Source organism: Ambystoma mexicanum, chromosome 12 (genome assembly GCF_040938575.1).
Source record: "Ambystoma mexicanum isolate Mex_15411 chromosome 12, UKY_AmexF1_1, whole genome shotgun sequence".
In the NCBI taxonomy this organism is placed as follows: domain Eukaryota; kingdom Metazoa; phylum Chordata; class Amphibia; order Caudata; family Ambystomatidae; genus Ambystoma; species Ambystoma mexicanum.
Genome location: NC_090936.1, coordinates 527,858,802 through 527,871,123, shown reverse-complemented (window position 1 = coordinate 527,871,123; position 12,322 = coordinate 527,858,802). Strand labels below are relative to the sequence as shown.

General features: G+C 41.7%; 1 protein-coding gene across 1 annotated transcript in view; it reads right to left on the bottom strand.

Annotated features, from left to right (window-relative positions):
* LOC138514511 (olfactory receptor 13G1-like) overlaps window positions 1-12,322 on the bottom strand; it is a 70,526-nt gene that overhangs the window by 22,940 nt on the left and 35,264 nt on the right. The window contains exon 2 of the mRNA XM_069629984.1: window positions 1,437-1,517. Coding sequence (XP_069486085.1) covers window positions 1,437-1,517 — 81 coding nt within the window. The remainder of the gene's footprint in view (window positions 1-1,436; window positions 1,518-12,322) is intronic.

Here is a 12,322-nt window from a genome sequence, read left to right as displayed (position 1 = left end):
ATAGTAGAATGGTGTGTTACTTACATTTTGATGTGGTGGAAGGTCCTGTTGCAAGCAGGCCCGCAAATGCAGGCTAATTAATGTCCTTGCAGTCCTGTGTATTTGTGCACTGGACAGGAGTCCATGGTCTGTAATATTTTCATTTGTAATGTGTCTTTGGCTTTCACATACTGATTGAGGAATCGCCGTAAAGATTTGAAGGATTGTTTTTGTACATTACACATTGAGGTGCACATCCATTTCTAGACGGGACAGATTGGTTTGGTGGAATGGAGAGTTGATTGTAAGTTTGTTGGGGATATTCGTTCAGTCAGTGTTTCTTCTGCCATAAGGGTACTGTCTACCTTTTCATACCTTCTGCGACTGCTATGGATGGCAATTGGGTTTGTTTGCTCTTGTCTGTATGCCTCTTCATTGAAAAATGGCTCTATGCTGGTTGTGTGAATCCGCTCAACTGCACAGCAGTTTGCAAAGGTATCTATGTTCATATTGCATATGTTGCAAAGTACTTTTTGTAGTTTACTAATTCATTTTGTTAGTGGTTTCATTCTGTTTAAAATTAATATAAACAATGTCCTTTTGTGGAGCATTGCACTGTCTACGAGAGTTTACGGGATCGGTTTTCTGCAGTAAGTTTTAAGGGTTGAGCGTGATTTCTCTCTTGCTTTTATAAGGTTCTGAAGGACTCTATGGTGGAACATTTTTTGTAAAAATGAATTTTTTGGAAAGCTTACCTGTGGCTATGTTACCATTGGTAGATGCAGTGTTAGCACTACTTGTAGTTGCACTCTTCTTAATACATTTACTTTTACTTTTATATTTTGGAAGAGGGGTCACACTTTTTTTCCTGCTACCTGGTTCCGTTTTGCTCAGTAAATGTATTAGCTGTTTTGTTTGAACTTTTCATAAAAAGTCTGCTAGAAGTGGATGGCTATTTTGATTGCTTTGAGTTTTATCTGCCCTATTTCTGTGTTGTTTTCTACAGAGTTGCTTATTGGTAGGCATTCTCTTGTGTCTGTTGGAGAAAAAAGGGAAGTGTGGGTTTGGAAGTTGTGCAGTGTATTTGTGTGCACTGTGCATGAATGTCTGAATATGAGGGTAGGCATACGTAGAGGGGTGTGTGATTGAGGAAAGGGCTGTTACTTTTGGTTGGATAGGCTGTACTGGTATTTGTGTGTGTTCCAGTGTGAAAGGTTTACTTCAGTGTGCATGACAGTGTACTGTGCTTGAAGAAGTAAGGATATTATGTTTTCACAAAACTAGTGGGCATTATCATACTGGTGTTGAGCTAATAATACAAAGAGTGGACCTGCAAAGGTGTAATGAGTAAGAGTGAAGCAAGTGCTGTGGGGTTGGATAGAATTGTCTAGGCTACAATACAACAACACTGCACTGTCTGAGCAACAGGCAGAACACTACTACAGTACTGCACTTACTTTGTTGGATGTGAAGAGTAGGTTTCTTCTGGGTTTTATCTTCCAGCAGAGGGTCACTGGCTTTTAGGAGGCGGTTCTTCACTACAATTGCAAAAGAAGGAAGTTAGTGGGTATGTGTGCTAATGGCACAGCAATAGCACTAGGAGAACACCTTATTTTAGATAGTAGGAGGATTTGTTGGCAGGAAGAGTTAGTGTGTGTGTCCAATTGTACAGCACTGCATAAGAGTGGGGACTTGAGAGCATCAGCATTGTTGCTATGGGGGGCCAGTGCTGTAGTGATAACTGTGCCCTATGGGGCTGCACTTTTGGAAGTGTGTGAGATGATGTTGCACTACTTGCTTTGGAAATGGATTAGTGCAAGTCCTAGTAGGGTGAGTGAGAAAAAGGGCAGAAAGATGTACAGATTGGAAAGGGGAATGTTACCATGTGTGGAATTTTGTTAAGTTTCCCACACATAGATGCTTGCTAAATGAGTGCAGAAATTGTTTCCTGTTCTTGCATTTATTCATTTAAATTCACAGATGGTACTGTTGCCAATGTACACATGTTTTTTTTTTCTTTACTTGCAATGGTGCATTGTGGTAATGTTGCAATGTACGTACTTGCATGTTTTGCTAATATACGTGCAGTTTACTTTTCTGTGTGCATTCTGGGCATTTAACATACGATCTGCCACTTGAATTTGCTATGCAAATGTTCCCAATGTGGTTTTCTTCTTCTGTTTTACAACAACAACAGAGAGAGTGCTCATAGAATTGAAATATGTGGTTTGGAGCTGTTCTGCAAGTGAGCATTAAACAAAATGTTTTAAAGCAGACAGCATTGTAAGTAACTGCCACTTGATGCCAGTAGATGGGATAAATGAGAGTACAATTATTCAGTTGGTTATGCAGGGTAAGTGGCAGTCAGCCTGTTCATATGCATTTATGACAGAGTATGCTACAAAATATATGCATACCTTTAGTTTGTACTGATGGATGCAGAGGTGGGTGAATCTGGAAGCAGAAATCTTGGAGAGTTTTGCAGTATTTTTTGATGCAGGTGCTTTTCAATTACAGGAGATCTGTACTCTGAGTGCTCAACAGTACATCTAAAGTGTTGAACTGTGATGACAGAGTTAGATGTAGAGTTTTTGCCTGTGATTGGTGGATGGTTGTGTGACTGATTAACAGTAGCCAATGAGGGAGTGCTGAAAAGAGTTAAGTGGAAAGGGAAGAAGGGCTGCCCCACTGCTACGGGGTCTGCATACACCGCAGTAGTTCACAGATAGGTTGTGCCACATCCAGGGCTTCTGAGCATGCCTCGCATGGAAATGCGACTGTGGGATTAGCCAATCAGATATTTAGGTTGTGCTTTACAGGTAGGGAGAGTAATGCTTTTTTTCATTGCTTTGTTGGTTGTGTAGTGAAGATGGCTGGTGTTGGAGAGAGGCACAAACTTAGTGTATGGATAGTAGAAGATTCATTTGTGTATGATCTGGAGAGGTATATTCACTAAAGCATGGCCCTGACGATGGTCATAGACCGAAATGCATTGGCATATGTGCTTACTGATGAAACAACCTATGTTTTTCGAAGTTGCCTCACTATATGAGAATTGAATTGGCGATACTAAACCTAGAAATGTGAATAGAACATTTCTTGTTGAAGAATTCACTACAACCATTTCATATCTTTGAATTAATATTACATACTTTATTGAATTTTTTAATTTAATTGCGCAACGCTGCCAAGGGTCAACTGAGAGATCTAGCCTTTAGTAAGGTAATGCTACCTTACTTTCCTTCTAAACTGTTAATTGAGATACGGATGCCATAGGATCTTTTTTCAGACTGGAAGCTCCAGGTCAAAACATCTATAAAGATTACGGAATAAGCAATATTATTACCATTGTAGCAGAAATCCCTGTGGTGCCCGCCGAAACTCTGTACTTCTAGCGATTAGGAGTAACATAACATCTTTTATGGTGGTCTAGGCCCAGGTTGATGCAGAAGGCCTGGAATTCACTGTGCGACCCAAGCGGTTCCTTAATCGAAAATGAACACTTTGTGTATGGAAAAAGAACAACATGTGCCTCACGATTAACATTTTGAATCACAAGCGAAGAAACAAATTTGCAATTTGATTGAATATAGGAATAGTCAGATGTTGTCGGAGAGTTTATTGTGAAATAAAAGTACTTTACAAATTGTACAGTGTTATTTTTTTCTTTTAAAGACTGGTTTAATATTTCAAATTGTGACGTGCTATGTTGTTAGTCGATGTGTGTTTCGGGTCTGCGTCATGTGGCGTAGGTGATTATGGGCGCGTTTGGCTATGCTGAAGAGGAACGTCACCGAGAAAGGTGTTGAATATCACTAGGGTTGGTGATGTGAGGGTTAGGGGCGGGGCATATGATTAAGTGACGTCCTGCCAGTTTACCTTAGGCAGATGCAGCAATGGATAACAATAGCACATGATGGACGCGCTCTGCTGCCAGATTTCGTATGTTTCTAAAAGAGGAAAAATTAGGTAAGGTGAATTGGAAATGTTTGCGATAGATCAACGTATGTACAAAAATACATGGTCGAACCCTCGGGACAATGACATTTTCTGAGCATTGCACTTGTGAAACTTATGAAATAATGTTTGGGGAGGCGAGGGGTGATGATGATGGGTGGAATATTTCTGACGTGATTTCGAATGAGTTTACAAAGTTTGTTGGGATTTTGTGCACAGCTTATATGATGAATCATTTGTGCATTCATTTGACAGTTTTTGAAAAAAATAAAACGTAGGTGGATTTCCAGCAAATTTGTCATTAATGTTATTTGTGATGTCATCTTTGATGTCCTGGCTGTTAGTCTTAGCAATGCGCGTAGATGGTGCGAGTTATGGTTGCTTAGCTTACTATAATGGGGCACTGTGAAGTGTTTTTTTACTGAATGTACATCTATATTTATGGCAGAGGAGGTGAAGAAAGGGGCTAAACAAGTGATGTCATTGATGTCATCATTGACATTTGAGAAGACATCGTTCATGGTCTGGGTGTTAGTGTTAGCAGTGCACAGGGGTGGTGGCAGGGTTGGGGGCTTAATTTACCATAACTGTCGAAATTCAGGGGTTTTTCGGTTTTAATTTGAAGCATAAAGGGGAGGGGGAAAGTTTTTTTTAGTGAAGTGTACAGGTTTTTGTTGGGACAACTTAACCATAACGTCCCCTCAACAAAGTTTTTTTTGTAGTGAATTGCACTGGTTTTTGGGAGGGCAACTGAACTCTAACGTCCCCTTATCAAAGTGTGTTTTGTAGGGAAATGTACAGGTTTTTGGAAGGTGGAACTTAAGCATGAAATTGTGGCAATGAAGTTGGTGACCAGAATATGCACTGTAATCATGTGATTTTGAGAGATATGTAATATAATCTATGTACTTGCCATACAGTTAACATAGAACATTCAGAACCCCCTCCCTATTGACTTTAGAAAGGGATGGAGTGAGCGCCTGTTTGCGGAGGGGGCAGACAGGATCACCATTACCCAAAAGAGGCGGGGCGTATCTGAAAATGTACTATTGTCTTACACAAAAAGTGGGAAATGGTGAAGAAGGGCATAAAGATATTGTCAGTAGTAATAAGTAAATATGGAAACCTGAAGGTGGGAAATGGAAACGGCACATTTAATAACCATGTAGAACGAAGAGGATGGTACCAATAAAAAAAGAAAGGATGCCACTGCTGTAATCACTTCACAGAAACTCGGCAGCCTGGAACGATAGTGGACGGACGCATTTGGATGATGGGAGATTACAGCAAAAGAGTGAGTGCAGGTCATTTTTTTAAAGTGGGTGTGGTTTCTTTTGGTATGTGGTGCAGAAATAATAATTTCTTTCTGTTGTTTTGATTTAGAAATGGCTAGTACTTTGGAGTGGCTGGAGGAGTATTTCCCGCACAGGGAAATGTCTGAAGACAGTGACAACAATGGTACACATTGGTCTGCATATGGAGAATAGTGACCAGTATTTTATAGGCATTTAACTTGTGGTGTTTTTTTTTTCAACAGACCAGGAAAAAAAAGAGGAAAGGGCAACAGACGAGATAGAAGAAGACAGAATAGGAAGGATAGAGGCGAAAATGGATGTTTGAATGACAATTTTCAAAGTTTATGGGAGTTTGTGGAGGACGTTTTGAGAGGGAAAGTTCAGTACCATTGCCCCACCTGCACCTGCCCTGCTTTTCCATTCCCTAGTGACCCATCCCCAAACCTGCAACAGGAAAATAGACGTTTTGACGAAGTATCCATCCCTTCTTCCCCTCCCAAATCTTCCCCTCATAACCAGCCTGTGTTAAATCAAATTCCCCCATATTTGTTTCCATGTCCGCTTCCCCTGTTGTTTCTTTAGATTGATGTGTGTTTTTGTATGTATAGTAAATGGTTTTGTACAGTAGTTGTAGAGATAGAGTATGTGTTTTTTTTTTTTTTTAAAGACATAAAATGTTCACGAAAGCGCGCCTGTTTGACCTATCCGCAAGCCTTGCAATGTGGGTGATGTGTAATGGCAAGTAAGACGGATGTGATTTGTGACTGCAACATCTTTTCACAATGTGCGTACATAAAAAGAAAGGGGTGTCCAAAGGATATACTAACTCCATGTACCGCTTGGGAACGAGATAATACATGGTCGTAGAACATACAAGATGTCTGGAATGGGTGTAAATGAGTAGAAAGTGAGTGTGTGAAGGACAGTATAGCGGTTTGTATTGGGCGCAGTCAAAATGGTGCCGTCCGTAGACCAGGCACGGTGGGCGGCAAGGTCGTAGGCAAACAAAATGGAGTTGTCCTAAGGACACTGGAACTGTCCGTACAGTGAACATAGTATGCGAGCACATGCGCAGTACAAACGAAAGGATTGCCAACATTGCGCCAGTTCCTAACTGTCCATCTCACTTGTGTCGCACTTTGAAGTACTTTGAGAACCCGAACACTGTCCGTAGGACACTTATGCGCATGCGCATGTTTGATTCTTTGCATTTGCTGTCCAGGGGACTTTCATGAAGGGGGCGGATGTGTTGAGGACGTCATCTTGTGACCGCACCTATGCTGAGCGTGGGGACTAGTTTCGCGGTTTGTGTGCTTCCGCAACACTAAAAATGAACTTGTAGACACAAGGCAAAGTATTGTGGAGTGGAAAAATGTAATTTCACACATCCCAAACAATAGGCAACCTCAGGAGTTGCTGTGTAAACCTGAGTGTACCGCTTTGTAAGGATGAAGACAGTCATGAGGCACACCCCTGCACCCCTTCAAAAGGCCACACCCCCGGAGCGCATCTTCATTGTCCTTCTAGCTATAGCAGATAGAGGTGCGTTGCCTTTACTCCTGTAGTGACGAAAAGAAAACAAATTACTATGGCTTCCATGGCTGCTGTTGGGTTATTAGCCTCTGCACCTACCCCAAACCCGCCATGATCACGAACTCACCAAGGGCCTGCAGAGAGATATTTGGGTGAGGATGTAGAGATTGAGGAAGTAGAGGAGGAAGAGAATGAAGTGGAGGAACTGCGCACTAGGAGCACTTGGCAGGAGTCGTGGGTGTGGCAGTTGTTTTCCATTTATGGGAACGTACCAAAAGCACGTGCGAACCTGGTGAAGTGTAACCAGTGCGATGTGGTGTTGAGTCGCGGGAGATTTGGAGCATACATTTTTGTATGACAACCATGAAGCACCACCTCACTTCGTTCCACACTGCGGACATTCGCAAGGTGGTGCCATGTGAAGAGCGTAGTCGTTTGAGTTCCTCCACAGCATCCTCAGAATCCGATCCTCCCACCACAAGAGACACTCCTGTGGGGGAACGCCTCCCTCCAGCTGCTTCACAAGTCATTTGCAATGCTGTGGACCCTTACCTTTCGAAGGTAACAGTAGTGTGCATGTATTGTGATGCAGTACTCTGCAGGGGGAGAGTCTTCGAAGTGCGTTTGAGGCTGGAGTCAGCGAGCACCAGAAGATTTGCTCCTTACCTAAATAAAGATCACCCTTAATATTTCTCTGTTCAGTTGCCCTTTCTTATCCCCGTAGCTGGTGTCCCTTCCTTACCCTCCTCTCGCCTCTTCTCCTAGTGTGTGGAGTGCTGTTAATCAATGAACGCAAAAACAACAAAAATGACAGAAAAGACCCTTTTCAGAGCCGCCTTTCTCAGTGTAACAATAGAACTATGAAGTGAAGGCCATAGAGCCCTGCGAAGTTCAGCAAAAGTTTGCGGACATTCGTAGAGGGCAAAAAGGGACGGTGCAAGCGGAGCAAACGCAATAAAGTGTACGTTGGAAGTAAGTGGCGGCTCTGAAAAGAGCCTTTTGGTGGTGTGTTGTGTGGGTTAAAAAGCAGTGGATTGGGTAAAACGGATTGTCAGATAGGTTAGTGTGATTGCAAAAGAGGGCGCAATGCATTTTGTATATTGTGAAGAAACATCTGATTGCCTGCATATGTGAGGTGGGCTCCATCTCTGTGGAAAATGAAATTGCTACGAAACAAAATGTTTTCATTGTGGAAAGAGGACATAGCAGCATCTCTTAAAAAGGCACACACAGCCTTATTCACATTGTGTCTCGCTGTCTCCATTTGTGGACCAAATGTAGAAGAACGCAACCATATTTGTCTTTGGGCAATATGGGAAAAAAGGATTTCACAATTTGGAAACATGTCCATGAGCTGCGCGAGTCCTTCCTTCATGGCAAATTGTAAAGAAATTCCAGATACATGGCCTAAACTGTTTCTGCCACAATGAATGATGATTATATCTGGAGGACGCTCTCTCTGTAAAGTAACACAAAGAAGAACCAAGTCCAGCCATCTCATGCCGCGCACGCCATGCCAGTGCACTTCTGCATTTGGAAATCCGAGATTTGTAGATAAACTACAGCTTTCGGCATGCACCTTCAATCAATGTATCCATGAGTCTCCCACAATCCAGACAATCTGTTTTCAACCATGGAAAGCCATGGCTGTGTGGAGTCCTGTGAGGGAGAAGATGGTCTTACTAAGGTACGTCGGTCAGAATACACCTACTGAACTTTATGGACCAATCCCTAGCTCTGCTCATTCTCATTTACATGCGGCTCCACCCTTCAATCCCCGGTGGTGATATGTGCTGGTAGTTAACTACCGCCATGTTCGCGTACATGTAGAGGAGCAGAGCGTGACGACGGTACATTAAAGTACTAATCCCCTTTCTCCCCTTTAAGGTAGGCTCTGAGAAGAGCCGTTTTAAAAAAATGTTTGGCCACATATCGAACAGACGTGGTATTTTATGCATTTTTTGGTAGTTTTTGTCCTTGCTTTACTCTTGCAAACATTACAGAACCTTCTCTAAAGCAAGCCTTATGTTCCAAAAGAACATCGCATTTCCCAAAGAGGATAGTGCAACGCCATCTCCTTCAAAGTAATGCGCATTGCTGGGAGCAATATTATCGTGGCTATAAAAAAACATACCAACTCGCAGCATGAATGCACGCATGGCGTGATTGATGATGCACCTCCCGATGCTTTGATCTGGACAGAAAACAGAAGTGTTGGTCCATTGTAGTCTGGGGAGTAAACCAGAAAAAATAACTTTGGATGTTGGGAAGATGGTCATGATTGCTTCAACCAACTGTGCCAAATCTGCCAACAAAGTACGTGAAGTCAGGTATCCCAAGTGGCAAGCACCGTAGTGCAAAATTACCACATGAGGAGTGGTCATTCTACGCATGTCTCTGCAAACTAGCAGAATTCCTGCAGCATTGGCATCAGTGTCAGCACTCCAGACCACCTCCACTCCTTGCACATCAAAATGGTGTGCCACATGCCTACTCTCGGCATAGTGTTGTAAGCATTGCACAAAAATGTCTCCGAGCAGCAAAACCCGGACCCTCTGCATCTCTGCCATTTTCAGTGTGTGCACCGTCTTTCGACACAAAAGAGTAATGTGAACATCTGATTGGCTGATGCCTACAGTTGTCTTTCCATGCAGGATTAGCTGTAGAAACCCGTATGTGACACGCCCTAACAGCGGACAAGCGTTGCCTACGTGCGGCACGTAACTCTTACCCAGTCGTTCCATCCTTTGTACAGCGGTACCAAAGCGAGTCCATCATTGGACACAACTAAGCGGGCGCACAATCAGCCACCAATCTCATAGAATTTAACTCTGTCAGCAACATTGCGCACTTCAAAATAACTGTCGATGATTCTTAATGGAAATCGCATACCATTGCAAAGCACCTACTTCACAGGCTACTGTGCAAGGATTGCGAATTTCTACATACATCTCCATGCATGACCACATGCATAATTATAGAGTACAGGTATGTTCATTCTAATCAGAGTACATGTAGAAGCCTTATAATTTAAAATAGACAAAATAATGCCAGTAAATTTCCATAGGAAGCACATAACAACGCTCCCCCTTGTAAAGTGCAAGATTGCCGATTCGCCATTAACAAATTGCACGACTGCTTAATTTCTTCTGCATAACCTGTACATACGTTGCAAGCATGGCTATTTAGTCATAGCTCTCAACCATTTTTGTGTGAAGTGCGGGTGAAATGAGCTGATTTTGTTTTTGGCGGGTGACACGCCCATTGGAATGAATGGCCGTGCAGGAGGCTTGGCGGTTGAGTCTGCCCTTTACAAGGCGGGTGTATGTACACAATGGGTGGTCCTGTCCTCTGGAGTTTTGGGGTACTGCACGTGGTTTAAGGCAGTAAATTCTTTTTTGTTTTGCTACGAAATAATAATGTACACATCTCCAACCGACTTTTTCTAAAAATACAAGAAGTTGGAACACACTGTGTATACCGATCTATGTAAGATTGAAATTGGAAATTGTATACCTCCTCTTTTGTTCCTAAAATCACAGTTCTAGACCAGCCTTTAGACATATTATGTAAATGTCAAATCCTGGCACTTCACTATACATGTTTTCACATGCTTGTTCACTTTTTGAATTGAATGTTTGATCTGTTCTTAAAAAATCTTTAATAAGAAAAAAAGCCACTTAAGAAATAAAAAGGCTACCACAAAAAACCTACTAAATGTTTATGGTTGTTTTCTCCCCTCGTGTTAGGGATTAATTTAGCCTCACAGGGGTAACCCAGGAAGGTAAAAGAATTTACTGCCTTAAACCACGTGCAGTACCCCAAAACTCCAGAGGACAGGACCACCCATTGTGTACATACATTTTGAACTTCAGCCAACTGTATCCTGTCCGGTACCAGGGCTGCCCCTCCAGTTACAAATACTTTACAAGGCGGGTGACATCCGCCAAAAGCATGTGAGTTCAGAAGTATAATTTAGGGCAGACCTTAATTTTGTATATGAAAATGTCGCAGTTCTCTCCTCTGTACTGCTAACAGTAATGCTACTTGCAATGTGATCGTATGAGAATAGTAATTGCTCCCGATTGTGGTGCTGACATGTCCTTCGTAGGGTCTCCCGATTTTGGACATCGTGGTTTTCATTAAGAAGTACAAAATGTTTGTCTATCTACTGCATTTCCCTATCGTTTACAAACCTCTCTCCTATGCATACTACACTTTGTAAAGAACAAGGCATTTCCAAACCTCTAAAAAAATATTGATATTTTGAAGGACTTTGAAGTACCATATTGAAAGTGGTATACAAAGAGTGTGCAGAGAGAAGTGAAATGTGCACGTGGATTGGGTTGAAACATGAAAGTTGAATCGTATGACGAAAGAAATACAAGTAAAGGCTGCAGTATCATGACGGCTGCAAACACACAAAGTAATTGATATTGTTTTTTTAATTCACAGTGAAGACTACTCTCCTGAGAAGCAACAACATCTACACTGCAGATGACATATCCGAAGAAACCTTGTCTCTTGCACCAAAAAGTAAGTACAGTACAACCTTCATATTGTAACTTCTCCTTAAAGAGGCTGCGTGGGTTATTTGTTTATTTTGGGCACCAAAGGAAGCATTCATTGGTAAACCATTCAGCCTACGAATATCCATTTATAGGACAATGATTAACAGGTGGTATGGCTGACAAATGGCTGTGTGCCTGGTACTGAAATGATATAGGAAATCCGTAGAAGTTTAGATTGTGAAAATAAGTGGCGGTAGCACGTTTTTGCCATTTTGATTATTAATAATGGTTCTCGGCACAAGTAGGGCACTCTGTACTTTCATCTAAAGCACATTGTACTACTATAGAAACAGTAAAGTAGCCTTACCAAATGATAGTTAGAGGTCACTGTCCGTTGACACACTGTGCCAAAGAGTTTCCCCATCACACTTATGCACACATGCACACAGCACGTATACATTGGACAACAGACCAAAGAATATTTTTTTTTCTCAACAGACACCAAAGAATGCCTACCAAAAAGCAGCTCCGTAGAAATGAACGCAGAATTAGAGCAAATAAAAATAAAGGTACCCAATGTAAGCATCCACCTGTTGTAGAGTTAGCAGAGATTCTTGGTTCAAACCACCTAATGCAATTGGGTAACATAATAAAAGAAGTCTGAACTACCGAAACGGTACATCCTCCATCAAAAAGTATCACAAAACACAGAAATGATGTCAAAGAAACGGCTGCCAGTACAGCTAACAATGTTCCTAATAATCCTGATATTGTAAGAAGAACCCATAGTAAAAAAAGTATTTTAGCAAAAATGTTTTGTCACAGAGTCCTTCAGAATCTTCTAAGAAGAGGACCAAAGTCATCCTCACCCCTTAAAACGTACCGTAGAAAATTAATTCTGTAAGCACTCGTAGACAGTGCAATTCTTCTCAAAAGGAAGTTGTTCATATTAGTGTTAAAAAGGATGAAAGCACTAACAAAAGTAAGTACCAAACTACAAATGAAACTCAGCAATAAATGGAATGTGAACAAAAATATTTTTTTGCG